General features: G+C 41.6%; 1 protein-coding gene across 2 annotated transcripts in view; it reads right to left on the reverse strand.

Annotated features, from left to right (window-relative positions):
- sphkap (SPHK1 interactor, AKAP domain containing) overlaps nucleotides 1-17,962 on the reverse strand; it is a 129,688-nt gene that overhangs the window by 60,268 nt on the left and 51,458 nt on the right. For both annotated transcript variants that reach the window (XM_080288901.1, XM_080288900.1), the window contains one exon: nucleotides 5,662-5,761. In XM_080288901.1, the coding sequence (XP_080145027.1) occupies nucleotides 5,662-5,705 (44 nt within the window). In that variant the 5' untranslated portion in view covers nucleotides 5,706-5,761. The remainder of the gene's footprint in view (nucleotides 1-5,661; nucleotides 5,762-17,962) is intronic.

Below are 17,962 nucleotides of genomic sequence, written 5' to 3' on the forward strand. Positions count from 1 at the left end.
CGTTTGGTTCTTTTGCCATCAGAATTATTGTCTAAAGGCAAAGAAAGATGCCCAACGGATTTACTTTACCAAACTGACCATCCCAGCCTTGCCGTAATGGTCCATTTGATTCACCTTTTATTGTTTATTTTATTTTCACTTAATGAATACGGGACAGACTTGACTGGGGGAAAGAAGGGGAGAAAGAAAGAGAAACAGCTGAGAAGAGGGACGGGGGAGAAGGGCAAAAAACAAAAACCAACAGAACGGGCAGAGAAAAAAAAATGCATATATCAATCACCTGGATCACCTGCTGAGAAAGAAAAAAGAAAGCAAGCAGAAGAGAACAAGAGTAATAGAATAAACAACATCACAATGATATATGGGAATATGACAGTAAATACTAAATGTTAAACATTATTGTGCAGCACATAAGATCAACAGAACACAGTGTGCTTTGAGGTAGGAGCCAAAAAGGGTGTAGTTTGTGGGTGTGATCACCCGTGTGTACACCTGTGAGCATGGACGCGCTTGTTTTTTGTTTTTTTAAAAGGTTCCTTCATGTAATAATCTGCTAGAGGGTGTGGGGGGGCCACAGCCCCGTCCGCCAGGGCGTGAAGCAGGTATGGAGGAGATCAAAACTCCAGACATCCAGAGGCCCCCAGAACACAAGAGACCAAGGAAGACCAACAGAGGGGCAGCTGCGCCACTGTCCCGGAAAGAGCTGAGGAGAGTCCCAGATGAGGGCTCACTCAGCAGCCGCGGAGCAGAAGCCAGGGGGAGTTGCAGTGACGCGCCCGTGAGCTCCGCCGGCAGCCAGCTGCGCCTGAGTGACCGAGCCCCAGGCCGAGAGGCCGGGGGCACCCCACCTCCGAAGTGGCCCGAGCGAGCCCCAGGCTCCAGGCCCCGATAAGCGGCCGCCAAGGAGTGAGCCGGTGTGTACCTGGACGCCCATCTCCGGACACAAAGAACCACCAATGCACCGATGTCTGAGGGGGTCCGCCACTGGCAGGGGAAGTGGTGGTAGGGGGAGATAGGCCTCCAAACCTTGGAGGGCCTGAGATGTCCCCAGAGAGGTGGCGCCTGACACCCAACCTGACATATAGACACAGACATACAGGCACACACAGATACAAACATCCATTCCCACCCTCATGCTCTCATATGCACTTACTCCACACTCAACCAACGTGGAGACAGACATAAAGAGACGTTGTACACACGATCACACTCCCCAAGCGTACTCTACGAACTGGGTCTAGGTACCCTTGCCCCTGAAGGGGGGAACTGCACCCAGACCCAGGTGGTGTTTCCCTTTTCCCTGCGGTGGGGGGAGGCAGACCGCCCCGACTCCGCAGCAGTAGGAAGGCTCCACACTCCAGACCGCAGTCGGACGGCCAACTCCTCCTCCTAGTCCTAGCCCCGCTGCTCCAGCAGGTCGCAGAGAACGGGGGTGAGAGAAGACTCCGAACCTCCCTCCACCCGCTCATTGTAGTGTTGATGCATGTGTGTTTTAAGGTGCATTTAAAACCCAGGAGGGCTTGGAGCTACCTGCCAGAGAGCAGCAGGTAAGCGCATGGTCCCTCCTGCTAGCCCTCAATGTCTACGTGTATTTAAAATTGAGAGGTGGGCAACGATGCCAGGGGTGGGGTGTACACCCTGATGGTACTTTGGACTCCGTGTATCGTGCCCACCCCCAAGATCCTATATGTATGTGTAATGAGGGTGTGAGTAATGTGAATGTCTAAGTTGTGGGATAAAATTGAGGCAGAGGCAGCCAGAAGGGGACAGAGGGGGGGGTAGCCTCCTCTGCACCCTGGTGACATACCCCTACTCCAAGGCCCTGCATGTGTGGGTGGTTGTGGTGGAGCGGGAAGAGGGAGGCAGCTGGAGATGGGGAGGGAAGGAAGGGAGGGGCAAGTGACCCCTCCCTGGGGCCAGCTCCCCCGCTGACCCCAGTAGGCACCCCCATACTCCGCGACCCGCCAGGGAAAGGGGGCCCAGGCCCATCCAGACCGGGCCCAGTGCAGCAGCGCCGCCCGGCCCCACAGAGCCCGGGACAGTCCACCCAACCCCACCACAGAGAAAACTGCACCCACCCCACCATCCACTCATCTTCCAGACTACATAAGACAATAAACACCCAGGCTGAGATCTTCCTCCACCTCTCCTGTATCTCCCCCTCCTGCAGAGGCAGCTCCTGAGGAGAGGAAAGCTCCTGCAAGATGTGACAATCTCCCCCACCAGTTGAAGAGCCCCCCAGGTGGCTCGACGCACCGGCGGCACCCTGCTCCAGGGCTGGGCCCCCATGGACCCACCCGCCCACAACCCCGGCAACACACCAACCAGGACCCAAGCCCCCGAGGCCCGGTCCGGGTCCCAGCCCAGAGACGGAGCGCCCCCAGAACCTCACGCCCATCCCGGACCCACCCAGGGGCAGCCAGGCTACCAGGTCAGTAACCCACGTCCGTCAGCACAGACCCTCCCCTAGCCCCGCTGCACGCAGCCGCGAGGAAACAGTCACCGGAGAGCCAACAGAGCCCCTAACCGGACATGACCGCTACCCCGGGTTGAGCCCCCCAAGGAAGATGCCTCCGGGGAACCCCCCGACGCCCTCAGCCTGTCCTTACCCCCACACCAATCACAACAGTGAAGGCGGGACCAAACTATGACCCCCCACCCCCACTAGGTGATGGAGCTGATCAAAGGAGCCCAGAGCAATTGATCTGATGTGGTGGCAGAGGCTGTATCAAGACTAATGTAATCTAATAGATAATTTCTATATTGGTTAGAATTAAGATTATTTTTATTTTTCCAGTTCATGAGGACTGTTTTCTTGTCTATGCATAGGGCAGTGAAGATCATATGGGCGATATTCTTTTCTGTAGTGACATTATCTAAGCTGCCCAGTAGACACACTAAGGGGGAAGTTGGAATGTTACATTTCAGACACTTCGATAAGTCTTCACATATCTCGCGCCAAAACTTCTGAACTGGTGGACAGAACCAAAGAGCGTGGATATAATTGTCCGGTGAATTGGTTTGGCAGTGTGAGCAGTTGTTGGTAGACGTAAAGCCCATCTTGAACATCCGATGACCTGTATAGTGCACTCTATGTAATATTTTGTATTGAATTAATTGAAGACTGGGATTTCTAATTAGATGAAAGGTTTTTAAGCAAATCTGAGACCAGAAGTTTTGGTCTAAGTTAACTGATAAATCCGCTTCCCATTTTGCAATAGGAAGTGATATTGATTCATCTGTTTTAGAAAGCATTCTGTATATTTTGGATAGTAATTTGGGGGGTTTAAGAGTAAGAAATTGAACCACACTTGGTGGTGTTTGTAGTTCAACTTGACCCGGTTTAAATTTCTTTTTTACTATGGATTTAATTTGTTGATATTCTAAAAATCTTTTCTTGTTGATCCCATATTGTGTAACTAGTCCGTCAAATGAAATAAATTCTGTTCCTTCTAGTATATGTTCTAAATATTTGATTCCTTTATCACTCCAATCTGAAAAGTTTATCATATTATTGTTTTGTAATATGTCAGGGTTGTTCCAGATAGGTGTACGTTTGCATGGGATTAATTGGTGTCCATTAGTGCTTTATGACCAGCGATGTGCCTCGGCCCTCCCAGTGCATGTAAGTGCTTGGCTTTTCATTTTCCCCTCGCTCTGTCTCCCTAACCAAAGTCCCTGGGGAAACACCGGCTCGGGCCCGGATGATAAACTGAAGCAATTAAGTGTTGTAATCACACGCAGAATGAAGAAAGATGTCAATGAGGTGGAGCAACAACAAAAAAAAGCGTGCCCCCGCGTGGAAGAGAGACAAAATGCCTGAGTTATTGTAGGAGCCTTTTACTGCCTGAGTTTAAACAAAAAACGTATATATGGATACCTAACAGCAGCAAAGCAACTACCTCTCCACAGAACCACAGACAAGCTGCATAAATCACATTTATTTCTGTGCTTTTGACACTGCACACCACAACAGTAGACCGTAGATCAAAAATCCAGATGTGACAGACTTGCAGCTGTAATTTAAGAAGTTTAGCAAAAACCTTTTTATTAACTGTTTGGGAATTACAGCCATATTTATACATGGCCCCTGTTTTCAGAGGTTCAAAAGTAATTTGACAATGCCTGCCAAGTGAGGGATGTTCCCTCATTATTTCACAACAAAAACAGCAAACTGACGCCAAGTTTAAAACTGAGGCAGCTGTTTAGTGCCAGAGAACCCATCTCTAAATGTGAGGTCTAAAAAAATGCCAATGCAAGTGAAGGAGGCTGTCATTAGGCTGGAAAAAAATAAAAATAAAAAAAATAAACCTTTCAGAGAGACAGAGAAAAAGTTTTAGGAGTGAACAATCAGGTCAGCAACACCAAAAAGACCTTAAAGACCACAGAAGATGACTTAAATGGATGATGACAGAAAAACAGTTTCCCAACAAGTAAACAAGTTAAGAAGACTTCAGGAGGCAGTTGTGTCATTTTCATAGTCTACAGTTATGAGATGGCTATGAGATGGAAATACAGAAGGTTTACAGTATGGTGGGAACCACAGGTTACACTCAAGACTAAGAAGTCCAGGTTAGACTTTGCCAGAAATCATAACTAAGAACCTTCACAACAATTTTTAGACAGATGAAGCCAAGGTTAACTTGTACCAGAGTGATAGGAAGAGAAATGCAGGAAGAAGAAGAAACCACATCATCTGTCAAACATCGTGGCTGCCAGTGGATATGACTGATGACTCAAAGCATACTCTAACATCAACCTAAGAGTTTTTCAAGGTGAAGAGATGGGATATTCTTCAATAGCTAGGTCTGTCACCTGATCTCAGGCCAATAGATCATGGTTTTCAGTTACTGAAGTTCAACAAACAAGCAGCAAATTAAGGTATTTTTTTTTTTTGGCCACTACAAACGGTGACATGTGGGTACCATGGTGGGTACCCTTTGCTGCCTATGTTACTGAAAATTGTCACTTTGATACTGACAATAAATACTAAAACTACTCTTGGATTAGATCGCTACACATTTATAACTGTATCAACAACAACAATTCTTCATAGCTGCAAACAGCAGGCACAAAGCCCCTCCCCTCACTAGCAGCTTAACATGTGAAAAATTGACGGGCCACAAGTTAATGATAGAAGTTTAAGTATTACTAATTACCTGCATTAGCCATCTATTAAATTAGAGGCTGGAAACCTCATTTTCCTGGATATCAGTATCGTTTATATTATTGTAGAGTATTTACCTCACCTTGCAAAGTGCTTTAAGGCAATTGTTGTGATTAAATGCTATATTAATAAAACTGAAATGAACTGTATTGAATTGAAGCCCCTCATGGCAAATCATAGCATTTGGTGACATCCATTTGGTTCTAGATTTCAGGCTGTTATTGTTTGAGAAAAATTTCCACACAAGTATTAAAAGTAGTATATTTAAAATTAGGCCTGTTTGTCCAATTACTTTTAAGCCTATGAAAATGGGGGGGCTTTCTAGGATTTGTTTAATTCCTGAATATTCAAACTCTCGGATTAAAGCTAAGAAGGTGCTGCACAGAGACAAAAATATAAAAATGGATATTGTTCAAACACTTAAAAGACTGAACAGTAACTGGACCGTATGGTTCATGCAGGAAACCAAGAAAAGCAGAAAGCAATGGTCTTACAGCTCAGTGAAGGTCCGAAGCACAGCAACGAAAGCCGACAACATCTTCAGTCTTATTCTTGTTTTTCTTTTCCAAATTTCTTAATTTCCAGGTTCTGCACCTGAAACACACAAAGACACTTGAATGGTTAGACGAGTTTATACAAGCACATATACAACCACGCAATTGGTGTCAGAAGGTATGAACAGATGGCTGCCTTTCTTTGATGCCACGTTTGTCCTGCAGGCCCACATAGCCATTGTTCATGCCCACATGCAATTAAGGAAAGACTAAAAACAAAGCTGCAGGAATACATGTGAAATCAAATCACTCAATATCAGCTAAAAAAAAAATCTATTTAATGCCGTAATCCAAGCAAGCAAGACAAAGTAAAACTAAAATATTATAGAGTTACATCATTAAACATTGGAAAAAATATCAAAACTATACAGCCAACGGATCAAATGTTTTACTTTTAATGTAAAAGTTCTTGTTTCAGGCTAGTTTCTTTATTGTGTCTCAACACATATTAAGGTATTAAGTAATAAAGCATTGTTTTTGCTAATTTTTCACTTTTCCTGTGTTCCAACATTTTAATTAGTTGACGATGTTTAAAATTGAGAGCCTATTTGTGAGAATTGTTAAACAAAATTTGCACATTGTTGTCAAAAGGAAGGTAATGACCTCACAATTTTTAGCATTGCTGATAATGATGAAAGTGATAAAGTAACAGGGATACGTTTCCTGATATTAAAACTGGCTTATCAACTTTTGTTGCAACTACTTTTTTTCCGTGTTTATGTTTAACCCACTGTAGACAAGAAGGTACAGTAACTTCTGATTGAGTTATTAATTTGAAATGATAGTCACATAACACTGTTGTCCTAGTGCTATGATGAGGTCTTGGAGGATTGTAATGAGGTTTTGGCACCAATTAATGAAGTTATTGGGCATTTTAATGAGGTCTGAGTAGAAAAGAAATGAAGTCATTAAGCTCGTGTTGATGTTCACTTTAATCTCACACACACAAACACACATTAATTGCTTATCCTATTACGATAAGGCTACATCCTCTTGATTAATAAAGATATCAAACCAGCTTGGTTCAAAAAGCCAGTGAGTGGGAAAAAAACAGTTTGGTCAAAAATACTAATTGAGACAAAAAGACTGTTTGCAGCATTTTACTGCTTTCTGGCAGTTATTTATTTATTCATTCATTTATTTAATAGAATTAGCCAACAAAAGTGTAACCACTCGGTTTAACCTAGAGCACAGACAAATTACATTCAGATTATGTTAAAATTACATGCACTCACATGCAACCTTGCAATACTAAAGATAGCTTAAAGTTGCTCTATTCTCAAACTTGATTTACACGTTTGTGGCTTTTAATGATTTCTTTGAACTGCTTTTTCGATGTATACAATGTGTACGTTTTAGTCTGCATGTATACTTTTGTAAACTTGTGCCCTATTACTATTTTTTTACAGTGATTAAGGTACAATATGATGTACAATCATTCCACGCTGGAAAAAGAACAGTTCAAAGAAATCATTTAAAGCTCAAAATTCATCCCATGCCTTGATGAGTGTAAATCTCCGAGCAAATTAAAGGCTTTTTTACTCAAAGTGTGCTTTAATATACAGTATTTTTCGTAGGCTAGGAATCGTGTACTGTATCTAGCTTTGAGGTACAATAGTAATTGGCATGATTAAGTCATATCTTAAAGAATGAACAGTAACAAAATCTTATTTTAAGACTTGTAGTCTTTTAGCCTTGAGCTTAGATGTTCCATATTCCAAGATAAAATTCTTTTCAATTTACCGCACAGAAATTTTGGGGGCAGGTACTCCAACAACATTCTGTAAAGTTTTGAACACAAAAAGCAGACATAATTTCCTCTGATCCTTCAAATGACTCAGTACTGAATTCTTTAGTCTAATCATCAGAGAATCACATTCTTCCTTTCTAAAGGCTACATATACTTTTATTTTTGTTAGTTAAACTACAGGATGGCTTCATATTACATGACAGCAAAACCCTTCTGCTGAAACACACCATGCTTATAACAAACATCTCTGGCTCATCAGACAAGACAATCAGTGGCCAGACAGGTGGGCCCTGATTGGCATCTTCAGGCTCTGCAAGCACAGAGAAAAGAAACACATTAGATTGGTACTGTACGGTCTATGCGCAGCTAGAGAGGAAATAAATGATCTGCACGCCATGTCCTCTTTAATTTCACTTTTTCCATCAACCTCTGTGCATCAATACAAGACAATAACGCTTCTTTAACAGAAGAAAACATGGTGGGGGTTAATCCAGGAGACAGCTTTGATGTCTTATTGATTTGAAAGACTTTGCATTAGGCTACCAGAAATTCTCAGGCTGACATAACCTTTTTGACGGTAGTCTTTCTTCCTCCTTTGATCGAAATGAAGAGGCAAGCTCCAAGCAATGCTATCGCACAGAAAGAGATTTTTTTTTTCCTAAGAGGTGCGTAAGGTCCCAAAGGCAGAGAGTGATGGCTAATTCAAAATGCTTCTTCTAAGTGTGGAGATAAACATCAAGTGAAGCAATCTTGCTTTGATGGCTACTCTTTTGATCTTGTCCAGTGTCCACAAGCACTTAAAGGGTTTGGGGAAGGAATATAGAAGAACATAAAAAAGAAAATAAATTGCAAAGGAACATTTTATTACCCCGTGTTCTCTCTTTCCCCATCAGTCTGTCTGGAGATGACTCTGGAAAGCCATTTCACGGCAACAACAAAACGGAATAAACAAACGGGTGAACAGAGGTGAATAGAGTCCAAGTCCAAGCAAAAACCCGACAGGAGTGCAGGGAAAGTGCAGTGTTACTGTCTGATCACCTTCCATTACTGCAGAGTTCTAAGGTGGGTTTATATGAAGTTTGTAAAGATACAAACCAACTATGGAATGAGTGTGGTTTAAGTTACTAAAAACAAATACACTACATAGAGAATAATTTTGACCCACAGCTCTTAATCTTTGAATTCAGATGTTTTTTATCCAGTTATCTTCGAGTTACCACACATGTATACAAATTAAGCACCTAGCCACCCAGCCTGCCTTTACAAAAATATATGATATAATGCTGTAAATTCAAAAGTGTTTAGCAACCACAGCAACCCAGACACAGAGTTTCCAAAGCTCTGCTTTCTCTATAACTGCAGTACCAAACTTCATCTGGCATTAACATCAGCACAAAAACTGTACACCAGGAGCTTCGTGGTTTGGGTTCTCATGGCTGACCAGCTCCTCTATATGTAATGTGTAGGTGGTTCACACTTTGGTCCATATATAGTTTATTTATCAACATACCTGTCACTGAATATGATTGACAGCTTGCCTAATGACTTGATTACCTAAACAAATTGAGCCTAACCTTTTATTGCAATAATCAATGATCTAGGATTCGGGACCTGTTTTGCCTGGCAGGTCACCTCTTTCTGCTACTGAAGACTTAAACTTTAAACTTTCTCAAAACAACAACAACTGGTTCTAAATATAAAGTTTACACTCAGATTACTGGACTACTACTACTATTACTATTGTTAACACTGTTACTAAATGCTAATAAATTTCAAAGCATGCTGTATGTGCTCAGTTGATTGTATGTCTACATTTCCGTTGCGTGCTAATTGAGAACACCTTTTGAGAATCACACTTTTTTACCTTCCTTTTCCTTCTTTTTTCTGGAGGCATCTGGAGCCTGGAATCCCGACAAACAATCAACCATCAGCAACAATGCTTTTTCAAACCACCGCCTAAAGCAATTTTAACACTGATAATTTCATACTGTAGGAAAACGGCACTTTTTGACAACTATGGGGTCAAATTGGCAAATATTCACTTTTTACCTTTATTGTTCTTCCAAATAACCTCTGATAACCTGGGGATTTGTTTAAAACCTGGAGGTCTGCCTGATGCATATTTGGTATGGTATGGTGCAGTGCTTCCCAACCACTGTGCCACAGCACGTAGCTGTGATGTGAGAAAAGATCAGGTGTGCCGTGGAAGATTATCTGGTTCCACCTGATTAGTACTCTCAGCAATCGGCGTGAGTTACGGGCAGAACAATGACATCCTCTTCCACTAGAGGGCAGTACAACTACCTGCTCTAATTAAATGGGTTGCTAACTGCCAGTAAAACAGAAGAAGACGAAGAAGAAATGACGTAATAGTCATGCTGTGAGACGACGCAGCAATAAACAATAGCAATAAATAAATATTTGAAAAGAAAAAGTAGTCAATCTGAACTGGTCCTGGACAAAATCCTGACCTAGATGAGGCCCTAGCATGAGTAGTGGTCAGACGAAAGCAAAAAGGGTGCACTGGGGACAAACTGAACCAATTCTGCTACACCTGGTGGAAGAGGAAAAGTTATCAATATGCTTTTGTGACATTTTTGTTTGGTGGTGGGCCGTGTGATTTTTCTAATGAAACACTAATGAAGAACCTGCCCTTGGTCTCCACTGCATAGACATTACCAACACAAATAGCAGGGCCTACTCTGGGGATAACATTAGGGGACTTCATTTGATATCCAGTTACATAAAGTTGATGCTCAGATTACACTGTTGTTGTTATTCTATAAGATTTAAGGCCTAGATAATGAAAGCTACAAGTTGCATAAAATAGATGGTTAAATGTTCCAATAGAATAATATACAAAAGATTTAAAAATACAAATAAAAATAGAAATATTATACAGGTTAAGGATTAATATGATATAATATTACTGTCTCATAGGAAATGCACATTAATATATAACAAAGCCTCTTTTTAACCCAAGGTAAATGTCATGGGTTGCCTAGGTTAATGAGTCATTTTACTGTCAAAGCTTTTCCCACAGTACAGACACATGTTTTTATAATTTCATGTGTTTTCACACATCACAGCTGTGACACCCTCACTCTGTCTCAGGTGCTATATCGCAGTGGTGCAACAACACATCTAATTCATGCTGAGAAAAACAAAGCCATTGCAAACAGCATACTAGCATTTGCTTAAACATGCCAAGGGAACAATCGCTGGCACTTTCCACATGGGACATCATCACTAAATGCTAACCGCAAAGTCATAGCGGACTTTGTTATGATCATTTATTACACACTGTGAGGATTATCCTAGTGTGGGGAACAGACATAATATTAAGAATATTAAGAATGATGTCAGAGTGACTGGAGAGGAGGAAGGAGGAGACTTGGAGTGAGTGGGACCAGGGAGCACTGTGACTTTGATGAGCATCTCTTGCTCTGCTTTCTCAACAGGCTCTGAGAAATCAGGATGGCAGCTCAGCGTCACTGAATCCACCACGCAATCCTTCTGGCAGTTTTTGTCCTAGTTGGGCTTCAGTGTGGTGCCAGGTCTGCCGATAGCACCTGCGAGATAGAGTACCCTGTTTTTTTCTAGCCCTTTGATTAAAGTTCTGGATTAGTGACTCTCCTGTTTGTGACTTGATGGGAGCAGAAAAAAGCAGAGGCTGTGGAAATAGACAACTGAGCTTTCAAGTAGTTTGACATGGAAGCCCCTGACATATCAGCAGCAGCAGGCACTGAGCAGACCTACTCTCTGTTATTTGTAAGGTCCTGAGACCAAGAAACAACACAGATAATGTGGTCAGGGCAGAGATTCAGAGCATCAAAGATCCCTCTATTCAAGTTTCTTTAAGTTGAGTTTGCACCAGATACTATTATAGAATAGTAGAGAGAAGTACGGTGGCTCTGAGAGGCCAAACAAACTGCAACTTAAGAAAACACCAGCAATAAGAAAAACGCTGCAAAAGCACACAAAACACAACAGAAACAGGAAAGACGACAACAGAAATAGGAAAAAACAGATTTCCAAAAGCACAAGGGAAGTGTTTCTGGGGAGACAATAACCCGACGGACCACTTGCAGGAACCCAAAACATGGTAGGCTTGTTTTCATGATTCATATAATACTGGTGACGGATTTTTAGGCTAATAGTTAGACTAACACACTTACCTCTCATCTTTTCTTTCCTCACAAAACTGATAGATCCTCCACTTCTTTTAAGCGTATCCCAGAGCAATTCTTAGCATATTTTGGTTCCTGCAACTGGTCCGGCGGGTTATTGTCTCCCCAGAAACACTTCCCTTGTGCTTTTGGAAATCTGTTTTTTCCTATTTCCGTTGTGTTTTGTGTGCTTTTTTCTTATTGGTGGTGTTTTCTTAAGTTGCTGTCTGTTTGGCCTCTCAGGGCCACCGTAGAGAAGACTCAAAAGTTGGGAGAAAGACTAAAGACTGCTTTCTAAATATGCATATGCTTCAGTGTAACTAATATTCAAATGCTATGCCCCCCTGCAGAAAGACAATGCATATTATGACAGTCTCACCTGCACTTCCTCTCCATCATCACTGCAGACTTGGTCCAAATGGTAAATGGCCTGCATTTGTATAGCGCTTTTCTAGTCCATAGGACCCCAAAGCGCTTTACACTACATTCAGTCATTCACCCATTCACACACACATTCACACACTGGCGATAGCAAGCTACATTGTAGCCACAGCTGCCCTGGGGCGCACTGACAGAGGCGAGGCTGCCGGACACAGGCGCCACCGGGCCCTCTGACCACCACCAGTAGGCAAACACGGGGTTAGTATCTTGCCCAAGGATATTTGGCATGCAGCCAGGATGCAGCCTGGGATCGAACCACCGACCTTCAGATTAGTGGCTGACCTGCTCCAAAGGCTGGCACAGCGGTAATTTAAACTTTTGAAAGAACCTCAAAGCAAATTTAAATTCAAACTGTATGAGCATAAACTAATATATCATTCAAAAGCAACTATTGAGGCAAACCGCTATAAACTTGTAATTTCGCTTAGACAGAAACAGTCGTGACTTTCATGTCATGCTTTGATTTACAGATTATTAAAACTGAGGCAAAATCAGGCTACAGTAGTTTGAATATTTCAAAAGATTGGAACAGAAAATCATGTGTGCCGCCTGGCTCAAATTTGTAAAAATCCATATTAAAATGGCTGAATTCAATTCCACTGAGCAAACTCAGATTCTGGAGAAGCCCTTTGATCACACCAAAAAACAGAAGAAATTGAGTAAACGTTTAACAAAGGATGCTGGCAAGGCAACCAGCGCAGACAGAAAGGCAAAAACCTGAAGAAAATCAAAAAATAGGTCACAGGCAAATATCTTACACAAGGAATCACAGGTGAGTCAAAAAACAGCTCGAGTACAAAGCTTGCAAAGGTAATTTGGCAGCTGAGTCATTGTTTGTGATTGGCAGAAAAACAGGAATTACTAAACAACAGGAAATTACTCAGCTGGAGTTTAGTAAAAAATATGAATTTAACTGTGCAGAAATCACACGCACTACAACTTTTCCAAATTGCTTATTTGGCTGAAGCTTTTAAATCAGTGACCTTTCATGTTTCTCATACTTGAATTCTGTGGCAGCCATTCTTTCCTTAACTACTCGTTGAGCAGCTTCCTGTGGATCGCAGGCTGAAATCAGGCCTCTCGCTTCACAGGTTGTCAGTAAGTGAAAAAGGAGCTCCGGCATGAAGGCATGGGGGTGGAGAAGTGGTGACACGCAAATGAGTCATGAGGTGGAATAACCTACATGCCGTATAGCCTGCCGGTGTATGTATCCGCATGTTGTCATGGTCTGCTGTACAAATGCGTGAGCGACAGAAAGAATTTGTAGGGAAATCCTCAGTCTCCCATCAATGCTTTGTCAAAGACTCACTATTGGCCTCGGAGCTGCAGAGCGACTGAAAAATAGGACACTGCCATAAGTGACAAAATTGAAAATAAACCAATAAAGTATACACTAAATGAAGGATATAGATAAGTAGCGAGCCTGCCAGACAGAATGATAAATGAACCTATCATGGCCAAGAAAAGAAAAAACAAGAAATGTGACAACTGAGGTCAAGGAATGGTGAGTTTAGAGCTGCGGTACACTTTCTGCCTTCAACAGCACCCGATGGAAAAGCAAAAAGGAAAGTAGAAGGATGGAAGACGCTTGAGGGAAGGATAGGTAGAGGGCACGGACAGATGCACTGACATTTTCAACCCATTACCATGGTCCACAGAGTGTGTGCTTGCTTTGCCCACAGACACTGCTGCTTCTGGCTGGCATGTGCATTGGTGTGGAATATAGACTAGTTGTAAATGGCCAGATATTTACAGAGTTACTTGAGGTAACAAGACCCAGAAAAAGTTTCAAAGAAACAGAGGAATTCCCTGAAGTTACTTTTGGTTCCCACAAATGGCACCATTTCATAGACGATGCAGTTCATGCTTCATTACATTAAAAACAGGTTGATGTACATGTATAGAGAGTACTGTGCACAGGTCTTGAGCCACCCCTCATGTCTTTATGTCTTGCGCCAAGGAGCCAGAGTTTCAGACTTCGCAGTAAATAAATGCACAATAAAGAACTATCAGTAATGGATGGGCCTCCCCAGAGCCTGGACCGCAACTTTACTGAAGCAGAGTGGGATCGTCATGACAGAGAACAGAACAAAAGGCAGCCAACATCCAAAGAGGAGCTTCAATTTTATTTATATAGTGTCAGATCACAGCTTTCACCTTGAGGCTCTTTATATTGTAAAGCAGAAGAAGGCTTGCCTTGGACAGTTCAGGATGTGTTGAAGAATAAAGATGGTCACACCAAATCTTGACTTTCAGGCTCGTTAGAAATGTACAAGCTCTGGTTACCTTGTATACTGTATTTCCGTGTACGTTTGCACATGTTTCAATACATCAATAGACACTTTGCAAGCTAGATATAAAGAAATAGCAGCTCAAAACTTTTACACAGGACTGCACATATCCAAAAAAGGCTTTTGGGATAGAAGATTATTTCTCAAACTGTGCGGCAGGGCCCACTGGTGGGGTGAGGAACCACTTCAGTGAATGCAACCAGAGGAAAAAATATCAAGTGAAACTAGCTGAACTTAAACACATAAATCTGTTGTCTTTGTATTAGTGTAGGGTCTTTAACTTACAATATAAAACTCTTTGAGGCAACTTTTGTGATTTGGCACTACGTAAATAAAACTGAATTGAATTGATTTGGATTGAATTACTGGTGATATCAGGCTGATGTTTGTTCAATTCACTTTGGATACTTATTATTTTTATTGTTAGTGAATGATGAAAAAAATGTAGGGTGCAGGGCATAACGTTTTTCCCAGATTCACCGGGACACAGTAAATATCACACTTCTGGTGTAGAAATGTTCTTGCAGTAAGTTCTAACCTCTTAAATATGCCAGAAAGTACAAATCACGTAAACACAATTTACTTATTCTTTCGTCTGGGGATTCCTATTTCAAATCCCAGAACTAGCAGAAGATGCATACAGAATTGTAATGAATAAATAACCTTTTACTCTCTTTCAAGAACAGACCCAGATCTACTGGTGAGTTGGCAGACTGAACTGCTAACACTCTCGCCCTTTGTGATTTGTCAGTTTCTGTCTCTGGAAGAAAGCCTACATATCTACGCATGACAATGACAGGTTTGCTTTGTGTTTTAACAGCTTTAACATGCGGCTGGCATATGAAGGGTGCACTCCTCTGTAGCGAGCTGAGAAATAATTCTTTTTAATACTGACTGACTGACTGACTGGTTGAGATAAGGAGAAGCTGAGTTTTAGGAGGAAATACAAGCACAGTCTTTCTTTTTTTTTTATCACACTCTTCAATGCCATGCCTCCTCTCATTTTTCTAACCCCTGCTGTATGCATACTGCATATTTGATAACCTAGTGTGTGTTTGATTCCATGTGCTGAGCCTTCCAGTCAGGCAGTGAATGTACTGTGTGAAATAAAAAGGTTTCTGTATTGGGCCATTGATTTTGTGTCTCCCTTGAAGGTTTCTGTGTATGTTTTCAGTTTTTCTCAGTGAGGAAATACACGCAAAATATTAGTTTTCCTCGGTGACATGCAGATGTCTTCTGTGTTCTTTTATTTCTAAAAGCAGAAGTCAACATGCTGGCATTTTTATATGGATGTATGCACAACTGCATTGTATGAGTGAGCAGGCAGAATAACTGAATCAAAACTTGGGGAAAAAACAGACTACACATATTGCCAGGATTATATTTCACTGAGGATACCCGAGACACCAGAGGGACATATCATTTATTATCATACACTCCAGTCTTCTCTGAGGAAACATACAAATTAGATACTTTGTGATGTAATGGCTAAACAAACTGTTGAGAAAAAAAATCAATACTCAAATGGAAAGTAGCAGCACAGTGGCCTGGTGGCCACCACTGTTACCTCACAGCAAGAAGGTTTTAGTTTGAATCAAATCCAAAGAGATGCGCTTAGCGGGGTTAGGTTAATTGATTATTCTAAATTACTCGTGAGTGTGAGTGCGACTGGTTGTCTGTATCTCTGTGTTACCCCTGCGATAGACTGGCGACCTGTCCAGGGTGTACCCTGCCCCTTGCCCTATGATAAGGATAAGAGGATGGATACTCAAATATTAATCAATACTAATTTACCATCAAGATACTAATTTGCAACAGTATCAATAAAAACAATACTATCTTGGCCTCCTGTAGCTGACGCACAACTTCACACAGCACCACTGGACCGAGACAGTCCGGCACACAGCTCCAACCTCACTAACAGCTAAAGCAGTTAACATTCATAACACTGAACAACACTTTAGGTATTTTTAGAGGTCATTAAAGCTCCAGTTTCAAAATAATTTCATTATTAATAGAATAGGATAGAATAGAATTCAACTTTATTGTCATTGCACATGTCACAGGTACAAGGCAACGAAAACAGTTATCATGAATGTTAAACTGGCCAGTTAACATATTAACGTTAGCTGTTTAACTTTTAGCAATTACGCGAAATCCATCTGCTGTCATTAACATAGCAGCTAGCGGACTGTAGTTAGAGAAAAGATTAATATGTATAGTGAGCCATGGCAAAGCAGGTTATGGACGTACACAACTGGGTGGGCTGCTGGCTGTGCAGAGCAGCGGGGGAACTGTAGCTAAACAGAGAGTCCAGAGTGCGGAGCGCTAATACGAGCAAAAGAGTGAAATCTGGAGCAGAGCAGTGAATCAGATGGGTTCAGTTGAAATTAACTTTTTCAACAAATGACTTCCTCATCATTACTGTTGCTGGATGGAGTCAGAATATTCTCTGCGGTATCAAATATGGTATTGATTATCAAGTATTTTCCTGGGTATCTGTATTGTGACAACCCTACTATGGTGTTTGCATAGAACTACACCAAAGGAAATTCAAGGAATTTGGATTTTGTAACTGCAACTGGAATGACTGTAAAAATATTATGTTAATCAATCAATGTGCTAATAAATTTATGTTACATTTATTATGGGGAAAATTACAGTTGCAACCTTTCAGCACAGAATTCAGTAACCAAACTAGTATACATGCAAGTGAACTTTCCTGTATGATTCATCCATCCATCTATCTTCTTAAACACTTCAGGGTAGTGGGAGTCTGGAACTTTTCCCAGGAGATATTAGGTGAAAGTACCTGAACAGGAGGAGGAAAACCACACAGGCACAGAGAAAGGCCATAACTGACCAGGGAGGTTGAGCCCAAATACTCTTCCTGCACCTAATGTAAATGCAGTAATTAAGAGTTAAGGACAAAATTATATAACAGTTATAACCAGTGAAAATTTCTGGATTTAAAAGGCAAGAACACAGTCTAAAGACATAATTCAACTATTAATTTATCATTGTTTTCTTTTGGAACGGGTTAGTAGATGAAGGAGCTTGAGTGATAGTGAGATGAAAAGCAGGCAAGTTTACAAAGGGCTGGGAAGCGTAGGGTCATGCCTGGGCTTGAGAAGAATATTCTCAAGGTCACTGTCTTTATAGATATCAAAAATATTCATAGTATTTGCTCTGTACGTGTTTTGATAACTCAAGGATCTAATAATGAAAATGGTCTTTTAGTAGAAATTGAAGGAACACATTCTAAAACTGCACATGTGAGGTCCAAATAGCTAGATGGATATGGTGCAAGTTTTCCCTTTGGTTTAGTCTGTTCATATAACAAAGCTAGCTCTGGCAAAACACACTTGCCTGAGGGCATGAGGTGGGGTATACCATGGTCCAGTTGCTGGCCCATCAGAGGGCTTTTGATAGCTAGATCTAGAAAAAAGTATTTCATCAACAAAAGTAGCTCAAATGCTGAATTACTGATAGAGTGGACACACTTTTAATGGTCCCTTTGTACTTGCTCAGAGTGTAAAATGTCTTCAAAAGAGGATCAACCAGCATAACAGTACAGTCAGTGCTACTTT

Source organism: Astatotilapia calliptera, chromosome 14 (assembly GCF_964374335.1).
Source record: "Astatotilapia calliptera chromosome 14, fAstCal68.1, whole genome shotgun sequence".
NCBI classification, from domain to species: domain Eukaryota; kingdom Metazoa; phylum Chordata; class Actinopteri; order Cichliformes; family Cichlidae; genus Astatotilapia; species Astatotilapia calliptera.